General features: G+C 36.5%; 1 protein-coding gene across 1 annotated transcript in view; it reads right to left on the bottom strand.

Annotated features, from left to right (window-relative positions):
- Window positions 1–6405, bottom strand: part of MYO3B (myosin IIIB) — a 181701-nt gene extending 175296 nt beyond the window's left edge. The window contains exons 1-5 of the mRNA XM_074145732.1: window positions 6368–6405; window positions 5539–5722; window positions 3903–4037; window positions 366–470; window positions 2–101 (exon numbers count right to left, since the gene is read on the bottom strand). Coding sequence (XP_074001833.1) covers window positions 2–101; window positions 366–470; window positions 3903–4037; window positions 5539–5722; window positions 6368–6405 — 562 coding nt within the window. The remainder of the gene's footprint in view (window position 1; window positions 102–365; window positions 471–3902; window positions 4038–5538; window positions 5723–6367) is intronic.
- Window positions 6406–18842: the final 12437 nt, after the last annotated feature.

The raw sequence follows: 18842 nt of genomic DNA, 5'->3' as shown, positions 1-18842 counted from the left end.
CCAAAGTCAACGAGCTTGACTCCACCTTCTGTTGTCAGGAGAATGTTGTTCCCTTTCACATCACGATGAATGATCCGGTTATTGTGTAAATGCTGAAGGCCCTATATACCAGCAGTAACAAAAATAAGTTTACTCCCTTATTTAAAAACAATTACCCTACTATTAGGGAATGTAATGAAGACAATCTGCACATACTCTATAGAAACATCTGTCCACTGGATTACATGCTTGATATGACCCCTGCTGCTATAATAGCCCGCATAATATTGTCAACATTACCATACTTTATAACTGGAAAATGTATGTATGAGATATGACTAAATTGCACCCTCTGCTGTCATTACAAGCCCAATGAATATCCTTACCAAGAGAGCACCATATAAGATGTATGAGATTATAGCTTCATCCAACCGTTGGCCACACTTCAGCAGGCCTTTGACAAGCTCTGTGACAGAACCTCCGTTGCACAGCTGAGAAGGGGGGAGTTGCGAGGGGGGGAAAAAAGCAAGACAAGTCCTCAGTTACTCAATATATTTATTTAGGCTGTGAACACCTGCCATGCAAAACTGCACTACAACACAAGTCTGGGAACAGCAAGGTTTTTACCTTGCAATTATTAATGTTGTCACCCAACCTTAGAACATATTTTATCACCAATGTTAATAATAAATCACAGCAGCCTGGATGGGGAGAGGGAAGTGAAAACAGAAGTATAAAGTGTCATTTATAAAATGTAACCAAAAATTAAAATATTATGAACATGACTGTATTTTGTTGTTAAACGAGGATTTATAAGTCCAATTTACATTATTTGAGTATTTTCACAATAATACATGCATTGTCATTTTGAAAAACTGGTTTTGTGCGAAGAAAAGGCCAGACAGAAAAGACTGATGCTCTTGATAACTGGGAGGCAACAAATTACAGTCATTTTAAACTTTCACTCCATCAACACTCCTGCTGGCAGGCAATATAAAAGTAGACAGAAGCCATATCTCTACACTCAGATTTGATGGCATGCGCTGCCAACAACTGAGATGAAACATTCTGATCCAGAAAAGCAGCTTCTTGCAAGCATTTCCCATTAATGGGCTGCCATAGATCAAAAGAGGAGAAGAAAAAGTAAAATTAGAATCTTTGTAAATATGTTTTCACCCACACCATTGGTTTACTGTCTATGCCCTTCTAAGGAGCGACTCCCCTCTTTCCTTTCTCCTCTTTCTCCGTCTTTTACTTAATTTGTTTGACAAAAAAAAATGATGGGAGAATTTATTGCCTTTCTTTCATTGAATTTTCTCCTCTATACCTGTTTTTGCAGCCAGCGCTCTTACCAACGTTTCTGCCATACAGAAATCACATGCATTTCATCACAAGTTCATTTTACATGATCAGTATTAAGTTTAAAATACTACAACATAAATCAGGAGAATGGTATGAGAACAGAATTTCTACAACCTCAAGTTTTGCATCTCTCAAATAACTTTTAACAATTGTGTATCAGTTCAATCACTAATTTCTGTGATACATCGATATTTTCCTTCATTTATTACTAACTTCTCCTTACATCAAAAAATTTCATTAGACCAAAAGTTTTAGTTCATGGAAAGGACTAGATCACATGATAAACAAGACATCCTTTATGTAAATAAGTTTCTGAAGCAAAATTTCATCAATGAAGACATTGATGAATTCTGAAGGAATCTGACTTTACTGTTTAATTAATTAGTAGGGAATTTTACATATTTTTTAAATCAATTGGGTAGGAGCATTCAGCTCAATATCAATCATCCGATGTATTTACAAGAGAATTTCATCATCTCGGGAGAGAAAGTGCATGCTTTTCTTTCCATGCTTAACCATTTTCTGCCAAGCCATTAAGTTAAAGACTTTTGTTTATTGCTTTTATTACACTAAATGTTCTACTGAGATAGGCTTTTCTAAACTTATCTCTATCCTGCAAATCAAATACAGAAAAGTATGCCCTCACTTCAAAAAAAACCCAAGCTGGTTGTAACTGAAAAATGATACAGACTGACAGCTGTTTGGTACCATATGTTAAATGAATGACTGACTCTGAAAATAAATATATCCCATAAACACTACTGCAGCTGTCAGTGACACTGTTCTTGACAGTCAGTAAAGATCTGGGACAAAATGAACTTGTAAACTTCATTACTACTTCGTACCTAATGGTAATACTTTAAAAAGTGGGCTGATGCACATTTAGATGGAAAAGTAAAGAAGCTTGCTTTACAGCTGTCTGTGCTCCACCTATCTGAGAAATACAAAATGCTTATCTCTAAAATTCCCTATGTAGTAAACTGCAACATCATAAAAATATTTAAGGTGTCCACTTTTGCTACCCTTCCTCATCCTAGGCATTTATCAAAGTAAGATCCTGCTCGTAATGAGTAAACATGGCAAAATTGCGCCTAGAGGAAAAAAAAATCCACCCTCTATTACAAATTTTGGAAGTCACATATCCAATGAATATATTTCATCAAAGACTCAGAGATCAAAGTCTGAGCGCTTTGTATATTCCCTTTTACTGAAAAAGTGTCATTAATTTATAATATAAAAAGTAACTGCTATGCATATATAAATTTGCATGTAAATTCCAAGGCAAGAAATAGTTTGCCTTGTCTGTTAAATTTATCTGTATAAAGAAAACATGATTTTTTTAATGTCAAATTTCTTTGAAACTTTGGATAATGTGCACCAAAACCCACCTGAAATCAACATACATAATTGATAAGGTCTATACAAACACTTAACTCTTAAATTCTACATTCAATTTTGTTACATAGAATATGTCACGATTTTGCTTTACAAAATTTTGTTATATAGATTACCACATGCGATGCATCTGTTGGGTACGCTACACTTGTATTAAAAAAGAAAACACATGAGAAACCAAGCCCAAACTCAGCACAAAGCCAAAGGAGGCATACAGTAAAAAACAACATCAAAGCAAAAATACTAAAGCTCCTTTTTTTAATAGTTACTGAAATTTAAGATGAAACACATCACAGGTTTTCATTCAAGCTATATAATTCTGCAGTATACAGAAGTTAGACATATTGTTGGGATTCCACAACCTAAGTGGAAATAAAGATTCCCTATTTCAAGAACAGGGAGAGGAATTTCTGAAGTGATCAGTAATTAAAAAGTGAATGCTAACTTTTACTGGTTTAGTTAAAACACAGAGGAATGTTCGAACTGTCTGTTACTGCTCATCAGTCTGTGCAAAGCTCTGTATCATTAAGCCTAGAAAACATCTAGAATAAACACTCATCTTGCAATCTTTGGCAGTCACTTAACTGGCAACAAGACCCCAAGATACATGTTTCATTGCAAGAACAGTGATTGCCAAGAAGAGTTAATAGAACGCACTTCTGTTGATCAGTTTTCAACAACAACCAGCCTCCAGTTTTAAATTACCATGAAACAGACCTTCGCATTACATTTTCTCCGTTCCCTTTTGCAATAGGCAGCATGTTTGTTAGCTTTCCTCCATGTTACTACTTCATCATCTTTTGCATTCCCCTCAGATGCTTGAGCTCTTCAAAAGTTTAGAGAGATGTCTTACCTAATGTTTCCTCCAACATGAGAAAATCAAGCTGGTTTTAGGCAAACCATTCTTATCTAAAGGATTTGCTGGCTTTAGAGGCAGAATGTAGCAACTTCAACAGAAATAAAATGCAAGGACATTCCCTATTAAACAAAATTTACGTTTGGATGTGATTTTCAACAGTAGACTACCACATATCATCTATCACCAGTATTTTGACTAATGGCCCCAATCAGAGAATCATGAAAGCCAGTGACTCCTGTAGCAACAAAAAAACAGAAACCCAATAACATGTGCTAGTTAAGATGTAATGTTATCAAAATGTTTTTACCTCAAGTACTAGCCAGAGCTGTCCTCCCACATATTGATCTGCTTTGTAAAACATCCCATAAAATCTAACAACATTGGGATGATTGGGAAGAAACTGCAAAATATTATATTCTGCCTCAATTTCTTCATCTACATCCTAAATAAAAAACACAAACACATAGAACATATAGACACAAGTAAGTTCATACAAAGCAAGAACAAACTCATGGATAAAAACAACCATTTTTTATTTAGTTTGTACTTTTAAATGGTTTTACTTTAATGCAGCTGAAAGTACTCCCACGATACTGTAAATTTAATCCTCAACAAATCATGCCACTTTTGCTTTTTTTACATACAAAAATGTGAAGTCTGTGTAAAGCAAGCAGTTGTTGTTCAAGGATTCTTTCAGTGAATAATATACTTAACCAGAAAAGTAAAAATTATTCACTTTGCTCAGTTGTCTACAAAATTTACACAAGTATAGTTTTTTAACCTGTTTTTACACGAGCATATTTTTTATTGTGTAAGCTAAATGTAAATACACGAACTTTTCTTTTTTCTACAGTCATCAGATGGGACCAAGCAGAGAGAAATTTCACAAAACCTCAAAGAGGATATCAGTAAAAACAAAGACATCCTTATGAGGAAAATACATACACCAGAAACAATTAAAGAGAGACGAAACAAAAACCCATGAAATAAGAAAATGTTACTAAATATTTGTTAATGAAAGAATTCTGTGATGCTTAGGAAATACTGTGTAATATCAGCACATAGGCCACAACTCAGAACAGTACATAAGCACCGAATCTTTCCTTGTTTCTGCACAGACTGTGACTATCAGAAAATTTAAGGTCTTACATGTATTTTCCTTTTTTTTGCATTTTGATAAAAAGGATATTATCTTATTTATGACCTTCAGATTTATAAAAGAGAAAACCAACATGAATTTCAGTAGTGGTAGATGACAGAAATGTACTTTTTTGGTAAATATTTTAGCCCAACTGTCATGGTCAAACTCCAGCTTGATCCAACCTGAGCAGCTGCCAATTAAATCTTCCATTGAAAACTAGGGCCTTGGTTCTCAAGGGAAGGCAGGCATTTAATACCCACTAAAACTGAAGCTGGCACAGAACTACCTCTGAGAATTTGGGCTGTGCTCTTCTTCCGTTTTTATCTTAACTATTGCCTTGCAGTAATCCACTTTTGTAAGTACCCACTTATAAATGATAACTACAAAATATCCTAAAGTTCACAGTACTTCTGTGATGGGAAAAGTAATTCTTTTGGGGAGTACACAGAATAAATTAAGAACATTAAGATTAACAGCATTCTGTATTTTCTCTGCTATAGCAGGCCCCTATGAGGAATGCCTCTGTGCCTTCTTTTCATTTGCATGATCCAAGCACAGATATCTAAATTTGTACCAGAAGAATTACATAAACCTAAAAAAGAAACTAGGCAAATGTTGTCTTAAAATAGCATGTAAGATGAAATTGTAAGTTGCAGCTTTCAGGTGCTGGTACCAAACTCCTTCTGCAAAATTGTTCCCTTCAGCAGGACACTTTCAATATCTCACACATTTTATTTACATTTCAACTCTGAGAATTCTTTTAAATTAACAATGAAGTTACAGTTTAATATTTTTTACTTACACTGATAGGATCCAGAATCTTTACTGCTGCCAGGCTCCCATCTTTCTTATTGGCAACCTTATAGACTTTACCGTAAGTGCCTTTCCCAATAGTCTCTATAATTTCCCAGGTATCTGAGGGATCGGCTAATGATTCTAGTCCAATCATACTGGAATTATATTGAAACAATCCATACAATGGCTTCCTGGAAAACAAAGCAGACACACATACAGTGGGAAGCCCCAAGTAACTCTGTACTAAAGCTGGTGTCTTACGATAAGGAAATCAAATATTGTCCTAATTTGAGAAGAAATACAGATAGAATCACAAGTGAAAACCAGACAGAAAGATAAGATCACGAAATGAAGGAATGGAAAGAAAACACTGGAGAATGCTTCTCTTTACTTTGCTTATGTATTATTTGCTTTGAACACTGCCCCATACACTCCATCATTCTGAACACATTTTAAAAAGTTCTGACAAAGTCTGATCTGTCCTTCTACTGCACGCTTTTTTAATGGACATTTTACACAATCAGTTTAACACAGGTCATGAAATGAGGCCCTACTGCTTGCGCATTAAAAAGCCATATCATGCTTTTAACATATTTTTATTTAATGCTCCCTGGATAATTGCCAGACAGGCATTTATAGGTATAACACCTCATCATATATGATATGACATTAATAAATGTTAAGACTGGGCTGGTTGATGTAATAAAACACAAACCAACTTGATAACAGGCAACAGGGGGGACATTATTCATCACTGGAGATGCTTCTCAGCAATTGCACTTGTTTCTATCTCTGTATTTCAGTCAGAGTGGTTATGGTGAGCTACACTGGCTGACTGTACCTCCACCTTCAGATCTCCTGTCAGGGGAGTCATTTCCCCAAACGCTCTTGAGTGATGTATGGATCACTGCAGCCTATGCAAAGGTCTCCTTCCCACCCTTGGAATTACACAGATGGCAAGTTCTGATGATGAGGAAAATGACAATACTGTTTTAGGATTTAATTTCAAGTAGTGAGAACCCAGATCTTGCCCCTGAACTGGAATTAGAGAAAGGAAAGACGAAGTTTAAGATGAGATTAACTTAACCTTCTTACATAACTGATTGCTTTCTAGTTTCTCTAAGAAAGAGTATTATTTGCCCATTTGGTGGCTGTCAGTAGGTAGACCACTTCAGCTATCTGTACACTTAACTGAGAGATGTAAAGACTGAGATCCATGAACAAACAGAAGGAGAAAAATAAGACAGTGGTCTTGACAAAAGCAATTGAAGCAAACACCATAGCTGACTGCAAAAGCTCTCAATTTTTGGACATGGATCAACTAGAACCTCAAACATTATACATAAATTTTAAGGTTTGAGCCATTTATTTCTAAGCATGTCCGATACCTTCAAACCTGCTTCAAATAATTTTAAAAACCTGCTGTCTTACTTACCTCTGCGCTATTCCCAGCATCAATGACAACTATCTGGCATGAGAAATTTAGTCAGAAAGAAATGTGAGCCTGGCTGGGGAAACTGGTAAGTTAATATGGAATGAAGCAGCAGCTCTTCACTCTAATTAAAGAAATAATTGTGCTTTCATGATAGAGAAGAAAATAACCTGTGTGCAAATTCACATGCAGCACAGATCTGTATAGCAATATTCAAAATAGAAGCATGTGTATAAACTCATTTACATGCTTTGTTTCTCTCCAGAACAATTTTTTTAATTCCTTTGGGCCCTAAGACAAAATGTTTACATGTTGTTAAAGTAATTTACCATACAGCAGGCACAAAACGTCACTGTTATCAAAGTCAGGTTAGAAGAAGTATAATCTTTTTTAAACAATGTCAGGCACATTTAGAGAAAACCTCTGTTTCCCTCCTTGGTTAAAACTGTATTTGCACCAAAGATGGTGCCAAATAATATACCAAATTGCCTTGGTCTCTTGATCAAAAAAGGGAAAGAAAATAAAGAAAAAGAAGAAGAGAAGGAAAAGAAAAGCTAGGGTCAATGTCATGTATCTGTTGTGGGTCAATAATGTAAGTTATTAGGACAGTTTCTCACTACCTGGATCCAATATAGCATGCCACAAATAAAGAACAGTATTCTATGTGTGTGAACACACACAGTTAGCACCTCAACAGAGAAGCAGGTCAGGTGAAAGACTTCTCTGAAATCAGTGAACAGACTGTACTACATGAACTGAAGACAGCAGCCACAGACTTACCAGTAGCTCCTGATAAGCCAACCTTAAGAGCAAGGTTTGCTTGCAGGGTGGGAGGTAGTGATGAATACAAACATAAACTGGAACAGTTGCACCTCAGGTTAAAAAAACCAACATATTGAACATGTTTGATTTTAACAGTTTAGGAGAAATGCTACAGACATCCATGTGCAAAGAAATAGAGAAGTATGGACAGCAAACAGCTTTGATGCAACCTTAAAAACACACACACATAAAAAAAAAAAAAAGAAAAAATAAGAAAAAGACTTTTATTTATTTCACTGTCACTATAACAACTACCCCATCACACAGATTGCCCAGAAAAGGATGCATGGCACTCTTTGTACCAATTTAATATTTATTGTGATGCCTCCCTGCAAGCAGAAGTTGTGGATAAATATGTTTTTCCTTAAAACAAAACAATCTAGTGTCATTGCCTGCTTTTGTTCTGATTAATAACCATTAAAACGGTATCTTTAAATTTCAAAACACATTATCATTTCTTTATATCAGAAAACCATGTTCATAAAATAAAGTCTAATGCCAAATTACAGGTGGAATCCTGGTGGAGTACCGAGGAAAAATTTTAGTGAGTAAGCACTTATCTTCTATGCATTGTGATAACAAGGCAGCATTTACAGGTAGTATGTTTACGCATTATCAAATTAGATTTGCCAAATACGTACCATAAACATCTTCTACTTAAACGAAAACTGCCTCCCCATGAACTCAAGCAATATTTATCTAAAAGAGTCTCCCATCAGTGGAAGCGCCCATTGCACACAACAGAGTAACCCTCATGACATTCCTATGATAGACGTGAATGTTTTCCAGTACAAAAAAGCAAAAGAACAGTATCTGCTATTTTCTTCAATATTGTAAAATCTGGATTATTATTTTTAAATACAAAATGTAAAGCAAAAAGTTGTGTAGTGGATTTGTGCTTTTCTTTTTCTATTTACTGATCTACTGAGCTTCAGAAAATTAGCTTGTTTTAGCAAGATCTGCCATTCACTTTTTATTTCTATAGTGAAAAGTTAACATATGAATGTTAACATATGAACACTTTTACAACAACCCCATATCCAGAAGACCTTAACACTAAAAAGCTGAAGCTGAAATTTCTTTACGAAGAACTTTCTCCTTTCCCTCCCCCACCATCAGGCTTCACACCGCTCTGGGCCTTGAAATGATATACAGAGAGTGGATTCTAGCTGTGAAAAATTTAGTAATGCCCTCCCTAGAGGGAGCCTCAAACTATTAGAGACCTAATGATTGTAAGTATTGCACGATTTCTGCCACCAGCTGGAGGAAACTTCTCAGTGGTTAAATCTGTTCCACGCAGGCAAGCAAAATAGCCCACACCAGATGCCGAAAAATTACACTTTGGCAATTAACTCTACTGGATGGGGAACATCTTACACTAAGCTATTTGCGACTGCACACACTTAGGTTATTTGAGGAATGACTACATGGTATCAACGAGCACATAGCACTCTACCAAACCCTGTTTTGCATACTTGGGAAGAGACAGAATGCAAAGCAAAAGTAAGGACAACTTGATGGAGTCTAGTCAAACTGCTCTCAGGCTGAAATAGGGGCAGATAGCATGATTTTTTTTTTAAAGCAGAGATAATATACTAACTTAAATCTTGTAAAAGCTGACCAACTAAGACAAATAATAGGGTAAGACAAAACATTATTGACAATTAAGACAAAATGGCTTCAGCCATTGATAGGGTTTCTTTCATTTATCCATGAAAAGATATATTCTCCATCAATAAAATAAATTTCATGTGTTTCTTCATAACACCTGGATTTTTGTATTTTGAAAACCTTTAGCAGTCAGAATGAATTAAGTCAAACCAGGCATGACAGACTAACTTAGATGGCAGTCAGGCAAACGTGCAAATAACATTTATCTACATTTAAAAAAAATATTGCTCTGTAAGATCAACATTAGAATCAATGATTGTATATTATCACCCCTTAACCATATCCCTAAGACAAACAAACTACAAGTACTGTTTGATATAAAACATAATGTAAAAGAAATATGGGTTCCAGACAGCACACAAATAATTTTTCCCCCTGTGAACTAGTCTTCCAATTGTATTCAATGGCTCTAAACATCCCAAAATAGCCACCTGGAAAATTATGGGGTGTCCTAGAACTTCTACCTGATCTTCACCTATGTTGTGAAAACAAAACAAAAACCCTAAACCCTACATGAAGGTTTGTGGGGGTTTTTTTATGCTCTAACTACTTCTGTAATAAAATCAACAACTTTTTTCTTATAAATCTTTTACCACAGCTATCTTTCTCAGAAATTATAGGGACAAGAGGGACTCATAAGCAAGGAAAACAGTGCCAGAAATAGCATTACAATTACTGTTCTATTTTCAGTACTGTCTTACTCAACTTCTACGCAACACTGATTTGCCTATTTGCAGGGAGCTCAATATTACTTCTATTCTAAATGAATAACCCGTAGATGCAAGAATTCAGAAGGCGAAGTTCACATTATCAGCTGTGGCTTCATCCAGCCATGACAGCCCCTGTTCTGCTGGCTAGTGATGGTCACACCCAGCCAGCTAAATAAGAAGCAGTTGTTAGAGGAATTAATGAACCTCTGAAAGGCACAAGAAAATCAATAGTCAGAATAGCTTCCTCTGCTAGTCTCCTCCTGCTGTTTCTCACTGGCTAGGTTAAAACAAAGAGGACGTCAATATCTTGAAATGAAGCATACAAAAGAATCCATCAACACACCATCCTATAACTGTTCTCAATGGGTTTCAGAAAAAGAGACGGCAGGATGTGATGTGCATAGTTCTTTCTGGCATAAAGGTCACTGATGGAAGGAGATGAAGAAGGACAGAAGTATATTCAAAAGCTGTTATTGATGCTATACGCTTACAAATAAAAAGAACGAACTGTACTTTAACTGATCACATTGTTTCACTAGGCCAACATAAGAGAAAAATAGGACAATCGAGAATAGAATTGCTATTACCCACAGATGAAAGATAGATCCCTGAAAACACTCCAGCTAAATTCAGTTCACAGAACAAGTCTTTGTTAAATACACAAACCATGAAACTGACTCTGTGGGTGTTCAAAATGGAGATGGAGACGATGTAACTGGGAAACATGTTCTTCCTTTCCACATACTTCAACTTAAACTTTTAAAATTTTTTACTAATTGTGCTTACCTACACTCTCTTTCTCCACATAAAGTCCTTTAAACTCTGGAATATCTTTGTTACTGTCTTTGCTTCTGCTTCCTTTATATGGATGGACTAGATAATCTAAGCTTTTAGAATTGCATCAGCCACAGGACCAGAACAGAGCGGTAACTAGTGGGAATGGATTGCGTTTGGACGCTAGTTCTGAGGAAGGCACTGTGAGTATTCGCTGTCTTGTCTTGTCTGTGCTTCCAGCTCATCGCTGCATGAAACAACCCCATGTCTAGGATCAACTATAATAAATTGCCCACAAACCAGCTGCTGACATCATGACAGAGAAATCTAAATGTCACCTCCTTCCCTAGAAATAAAGAGAAAAAAAAACTTGATTTTTGAATACTTTAGTCAAATGGTGAAATCTCGTATTACCAATATAACTAAACCAGTTCTGAACCACCAACATTTGGAAGATTATAATCTTAATACAAATTCTTGGATTAAATGTTTGAGTCTAAAGCAGAAAACTTTCCATTAATATCCTGGAAAATCCATGGTAGGAAAGATGTGCCTAGTCCAGACAATCCAGTTGCACATTTTCATTTAGATTCATTGCATCATAATCTGTTGCATTACAAATTTTTATAAGTAAACACTTAATGCGCCCTTATATTTATGAGTAAAGCATTAACTTTTGTCCAATAACTGATCATTTCTGTGTTGTTCACATAAATCAAACAGAAAAGAACACTATGCTGGGTGGGCAAATACATTCTTGCGATCAGCCAGTTTCATAAACAAAGAGACCTAGGATGCATGTAGGCAAAGGTAAAGTACAGCCTGGCCCGTGACCAGATCCCTTGCAAATCCAATGCTCTTCTTACTGGGTTGCACTTTCAGTCTTTCCTGAAGACCTGTGTCAGATCAGGAGGCACTGACGACTCTGTTGCTGAGTCACAAAGAAGTTATTTTACTCCAGAACTATTTAGCACCTCATCCTACGACTCCCAAGCAAGTGCCACAACACTTTTGATAGACTTCCATCTTCCATGAGGTCCAGGTAACACTACTGGCACCTTGGGTCCTTCGTAACTGCATCTTCCTCAAAAATCAGGTTTCTTCCGCTTCCCAAGAATTCATTCTGAAGTTGCTTTTCTCTTACCACAGACCCATGGCTTTGTGTCATCTGCTGTCTACAACAGTCATACCAGTTTGCTTCACCTCAAGCCATTTTCTAGTTGAATGGGACTTATAAACAGTGTAATACTAGCCTTAAAGAGATCTGCTTAGTATGCACAGAATGGGGTCATGCACTTTAAGTTTAATTAAACACTGCCTCAACCTACTGCATAATCAAGAACAGAACAAGCAACCACTGGGGTTTTCTACAGTAGGGAGGTCTTAAGGATGAGGGTGAACTCAAGCCTCTCCATCTTTTTTAATAAAAATGATCACTAGTACTTCAGAAAGTTTCTTGGTGCTTTGATCCTTCTATCTAATCTTCATTGATGTCAATGCTATTATATTAGTAATCAAATTTCCTTCTGTCAGAATCACTCAATCTCACTCATTTTCATAGGATTTCACAGATACAACATGCTTTATTCTGGTCTACCATAGCTGAACTTCTCTAATTGAATATGCACAAAAGCTGAAATGCAGCTAGAGTGAAAAGATTTGTAAACAGTAATTCACAAAATTTAGAAAGCCACAAAGCAAGTTGTTTCACGAGCAGTGAAACTAATGAATTTCATAAACCTGCATCTTTTTTTATTTCCTATCATCCTCATAATTATCATTCTTTCTTTCCTCTGATACCCCTGGTACCTCTGAAGACAACATCTGCTGTAGCTAAGCTGGAATTGTTAGCACATGGGTGTAACAACCAAAGCAGAATGTATCAAGGACAAAATTCAACCTGTATCCCCTCAAAGGGACACTGCTTATGGTTCTTTCCTCTAGCCTGACACAGATTTTTATGAAAGCTGTAGGAACTTATTTATTTGGGGGATTTCTACTTCTCTGTCAAATCTGGATGCAATTTCTCACAAAGGATTTTCTCACAAAACATCAAAAGACTGTTTCACGAAGGTTCAACATAAATATCCTAAGATCAGTGTTGACATTGGAAGTTAAGCAAAAAAATGGTAAAGCCAAGGCATATAAAGATTGCATAATTCTCAGAGACAACCAGTAAAGCAAACCTGCACTTCTCACTAACACGCAAGAAATGTATTTTTCTTTTATTTTCACAAAATTAGCAAAATGTACTATTAATGGAAAAATGACACTTCCAAGGTTTCTGGGAGATAATGTGTAATTAAGAAAACCTATAATATAAGCTGGGACAAACAGAGAAAATTGTATTCAGTGATGAAAAGACTGAATGCTTTGCTGAGATTCAAATTCTTGCAAAAAATCACTTCCTTCACAAGGTAAACCTTATATTTTTGCAGAGCTGTCTTATCCTGTGAGGTAAAGGGTACCTTGCTACTTACATAGAAATCAATAGAAACTGCTAGTGAAGTTTTGAGTACCACTGAAAATAAAGTCCCTGATCATTCATGAGGAACTACAATACCTTTCATTTGTTTGACCGCTAATTAATCAGTTCCACATCTACAACTCTGAGGACCAGGACCAAATGCTGAATAAAATTATGTGCCTAGTCAGTTACCATGATATAGTTCATAATTATTACATTATAAATGTAACAATGAAAACCAGAAAGACCTAAAAAATGCTAAGCAGAAATGATTACCCAAGATAAGATCCAAATACTTGAAAGCCAGTTAAGATCAATAACTCAAACAGGAAGTTCTGGTCAGTGGCATTTCTATTGCAAAAGTGCTATTTATATTAGCCATCTAAATAGAATTCCAACAAGCAAAATACATTAAAGCAGTTACAAATTATTAACAGCTACCACATCAATTTCACCTCAGGCTGGGAACTCAGCGCTAAAATGAAGTTTATAATCCCATGAGCCCATTCAGTTATAAACTGCAGGTGGCAAACCAAGTGACTACAAGCTACAGTCCCCATGTGTGAAAAATCAATACCTGAGGTTTTCTCCGCCTCCTTTGGCAGCAATTTAACAGGGCAAAGAAAACGCATGCGTTAGTGTTAAAATGGAAGGATGAAGGGCTATAACCGCATTATGACCCTTAGACCAAAACCAGGCTCTCCACTGCAGTCTAATCAAAAAAACTTGATATGCTTTGTGTACAGATCAGGAAAAAGAAATCTAAGACAGATGTAGGATAAACCTGGGAAGAAAATAACTGCAAACTTACATTAGCGACCTATTTTCTGAAACCAGCTTATCTTATATTGGATTTTTGTCCCGCTAAGGATATCAGAATTCTTCAGGACTAAGACAGCTGCCTCACAGGGCACACTTGTATCAGCCAGTGCTGCACAGAACTGTGTGTTCTGTGTTCTTGTTCCCATGCCCAGCACTAGACAGACAATGTTACACAGCAGCGCGTGTTAGCTTAAGGTGCTGTAATGAAGGGTACAGATAAACGGGTTCAATCCTAGCAGCTTCGCTTCATTAATACCAGAGATCATTGTGACACTAATTGATCCTGAGCCTGATCTATTTATCAAGTCTTTTACATGCAGGAGCTGAAGAATTAAAGCCACTTAGTCATTCACAGAGAGTGAGCAACAACTGCTTAATTTTTTGAAGGGATCTTCCCATTGTTTCTCAATATACCTTAGTAGTATAATGCAATCAATCATAATTCATCACTATAGTTCTCCAGTATTACTTTTACAGCAGTTTTAGTCTAATGAGGATTTTTAATAAAAACAGACACTCTCCTTTATCCATCAGAAAAATAAACTGTTAACCATGCCACAAAGAACATCTCTTAGTGCTGACAATGACTCTTGCTTAAGATGAAGTATTTTCATCAGTGAGCTAGTTGTTATGCATTACCAGCATGTGTGCAGTAGCCTAGCGTGACACCAATTTGCATAATTTCTCTTCTCTAACAGGCTTCAAAAATAATAATAGGCATACGAGATAGAATCCATTAATTTTAAAGTTCCTTCAGCAGCTATCTTCATGGAGCACTTATCAAAAGAACCTTTAAAGAATTAAGTTTAATAAATTATAAATGCATTATTCGGTTTATGCTATCTGAGCCTATAACCATCTAAGTTGAGTTCAGTAACAAAGACCAAGGCAAATCCACAAGCAATTGCCTTGACATCTTCCCAGCCAAAAAGACTGATAAAAAGCAGCAGGACAATGCCAATGCCTACTGCTGCTCACAGTTAATTATTGAACTTGAAAATCAGGTATTTCAGGGTACAGATAGGTGAAAGAAATGGAGAGACAGTGATACACATAGAAGGTACTCAGAGCTGTTAATACTTGTATATGTTATTTAATAATGCCTTAATCTACAGAGAGGAACAAAAACAACTTTGTTTTTTCATTATCTGAACCCCAAAAAGACCTTACCATTTGTTAATATTTAAGCCAAGCAGAAAGATGAATGTGTTAGCAAACTCTGATGGGAAGCTAGTTCCAGACAAAAAAAAAAAAAAAAAAAAAAGCTTTCCACAGTACAATACAATAACTGATGGACCTTATCTTCATGACTTATGCATTTGTATACTCCGACTTGCATAGCAAACAACATTGCTGCAGTACTCTGATTCCCTCAGATATTCATCCGGTAAAAAGTCGGGCTTTGCAACTTCAAAGAGTAATTTAGACCTTGGTACACTTAACTATACATTCTGATATATGGTCATCAATAAGAAAGACTTGGTTTGTCTTTATTGTACAGGGGAAGATGCCTGAAAGTCTACACAAGTTACATATAGGCCTAATGTCCACTAATAAAAAACCACATTACCAAAGTGCTCAGCTATCCCATAGAAGGAAAAGGTACAAGCAGCCCAGGACAAACAACAGATGCCAATATGGACACAAGCAAAAATTCTCAGAGCTTACTCCTGTCAGGTATTTCACACTGAGAAATACTAATCAATTTCAATTCCTACTGATCGAGGGGATTTGAGGGAGATTAATGCCTCCAAGAGCTGTGATCTTGAAGAGAGAACAATTTAACAACAACAACAACAAAAAAAAATTGTCCACGAACTTTCAGAATAGAATTTAAACACAGAATAAAGTAACAAATTGGCCTCTTTAACAAGATTAACTCTTTGGCTGCTGCAGATGCTCCTGAAGAAAGTTAAGAGAATGCCTGAACTTAATTTACAAAGAGAAAGCAGGACAGGTAAGGATGCTGTACCACCTACTGGGTAGATTAACTGTGACTTCGAATAACCAGCCTTTACCAGTTCATTAGCAGCTTCCTGACATCTCAAACTCTTTCAGTTTCTAACTCACTATAACCAGGAGTCCTCAATCTCTTCTTTCAAGCTTGTGCCATTTACTCTGAAACACAGTTGCTCTTCTTTTCTAAGTCATTCCTCCTGATCTCTGGAGCAAGCACCCTTTTTGTGGAAAGAGAGGCTGATTTTCCTTTAAAATGACTGATAAGAATCCCTGTCCTTTAATCTTCCAGCCTGCCTTGTTAGGTGCTCTTCAGACTCACTATGTGACCAAAACCTCCCACTGAAGTCTAGCCTCCCAGTTGAAGTTTAAAGCTTGGTAACTGGCTCGTCACACAGAGTATTCAATCCTTTATTTAATGCCATTCATTCATCAAAATTTAATTTTTCCTCTTTGTTAGCTTTTGGCAGGTGCAAAGTTTATTTCAAACAACCTACAGAAGTACAACAGACAAGGCAAATACACCCCCATTCAAAATGATGTTTCCAGTCTGATAGACGTACACACAGAAACTTCTCAATGTCAAACAGAAATAATATATTGCGTATAGAATCCCTAAATTGTCCCAACTGTCAATATATTTGTATTATAAGCACATTTCTGTAAATAGACTTTCTCACATCACTACTATACACGCAGTGGAAGGTTTGTTACCCAGCTTAGAGCAGCAATGGTTGCACCAGAAAGATACTAATTTCAGGGTGTTCCAGCAAAAATAATATATTGTGCTGCTATTTTGGAAATTGCCGTATCTGATTTATATCCTTGTGGTATCAATTGTACAAAGGTAATTTTCTATAATGAATTATTTATTTCCTGTTGTAATCAGACATCTGAGATAGTCATAAATATTTATGTGTCCAGTTAATTCACTAATGAAAACTGAACTAATTCTAAAAATGGGATGTTATCTCAGAGGCATGCTGACCTAACAGTCTGCTCAACCTTTACATTAGTGAAGGCAACTAGCATATGGGAAGCAACCAAAAGGAGCTCGAAGTAACTTGATCTTGAAAGCATGGTATAGGAACGGGCTAAGGTATCAGGACAGAAGAATTTTGTGTCCTAGAAATATTATCTCACTTTTTTCTATCTCTAATTTCCCAATTTGTAAAATTTGTGTTAACACACTCTACACTTATACTCCTTTGCAGTCCTTGAGCTTCTCACTTGCATTCCAAAGAGGCTTCCTCTTTGGCAATGGAAATATCTCTGCTTAGGTACTGAGTTACTGGCTTGTGCATTGGCCTGTGTAACTCCACTGTCCTTTACAGCCTCTAAGAAATGTTTTGGGCTGCTGCTGCCTGAGTAGTTCAGTACCATCTATGGATTGCAAGAGCCTGTGGGCACAAATTCCTTGAAGCTGTTGACTGTATTGATATCATCCCTCAATCAAACCAGGTAAACATAAACCACTAATGAAAGGATTTATTTACTACATTGACAATAGACAATGCAGTTAACTAAGGTTTATAAAGTCACAAGAGAATGGAAATTAAAAGAAACAAGTCTACATCTATCTAGATGCAGATCAGCCTTGAAGGGTTTTCTTACCTAATAACCCCACAGTTCATTTTCAGCTCATATCCCCCTCACAGAAAGGAATCCGACTTTGGCAGCCATTTTTGCTTTTCAGTCCATCCCCATCTCTGGGACAATTCACTTTTGTCTGCTCCCCTAAAACACAAACTACTAATAATTCATCTAAGATGAGAGTAATCTATTCCTCCATCAAACTATTGCTTGCTACCTTCTGGAGCAGCTGATGGCTTTAGGTTTGATGTGAAGAGTCTCACCAGCCCTGTAACACACTTTAATAATCACTGATTATTCACATTTGGCTCAACTTTTCACAATCTGTTAGTCCACTCTGAAGCATAACACTAGCTGGAAAATGGTCAAACCTCAGAGACAAAGCTTCTCTGTATGTTAATATTTAGTATTTTATGTATTTTCTATATTGCAAACTAACAAACATACTTTAAGCAGACACATAAATGGGATCAAGGCATGAGTCTCATTTAACTGAGTCTTTTAATAGAGGCTGCATGTGATAATAATGAATGTTGCTGGAATTAGAAACTGGTTTAGCATGCAATCCTATTTTTGAGGGATGCTGTAACAAAGCATTTCCAAGGTAAGACTACAGATCCCTTGTCTAGTTCAGTCCAGAACACAGGGGAAAAACTGCTCTCGTAAGTCTGGAAGCAGAGGTACTACTGCAAACACTGGGAAATACTGTCACAGACTATGAACACTGATTTCCTCTCATCACTACTGAGAAAGGTCAGCCAGCAAAAGGCCACAAAGTACAAAGACTGGTGATTTTGAAACTGCAAATTCATATATCTTAGCTTCAAGGGCAAAAAAAAAAAAAATATCTGACAGAGACAGGTTAGAGAAAGTCATGTTCTGCTGGACTTGTTCTCTGAACAATAACTCTCTCTTTCAAGGACCTCAGACCTATAGTGATTTCAGAGATGATTCACTGGCCTCCTGAGCCCCAGGAACAAAAAAAGTGGAGGAAAAATGAGGAGTTGTAAACCACAGTTCTTTCTGTACCTTCAACTACTGCACGTCAGTGAAAAAGGAAGAAA

The sequence above is a fragment of the Numenius arquata genome, chromosome 3 (assembly GCF_964106895.1).
Source record: "Numenius arquata chromosome 3, bNumArq3.hap1.1, whole genome shotgun sequence".
NCBI lineage: Eukaryota > Metazoa > Chordata > Aves > Charadriiformes > Scolopacidae > Numenius > Numenius arquata.
Note: the sequence above shows the minus strand (reverse complement) of the source record. Positions and strands in the feature narration are given on the sequence as shown.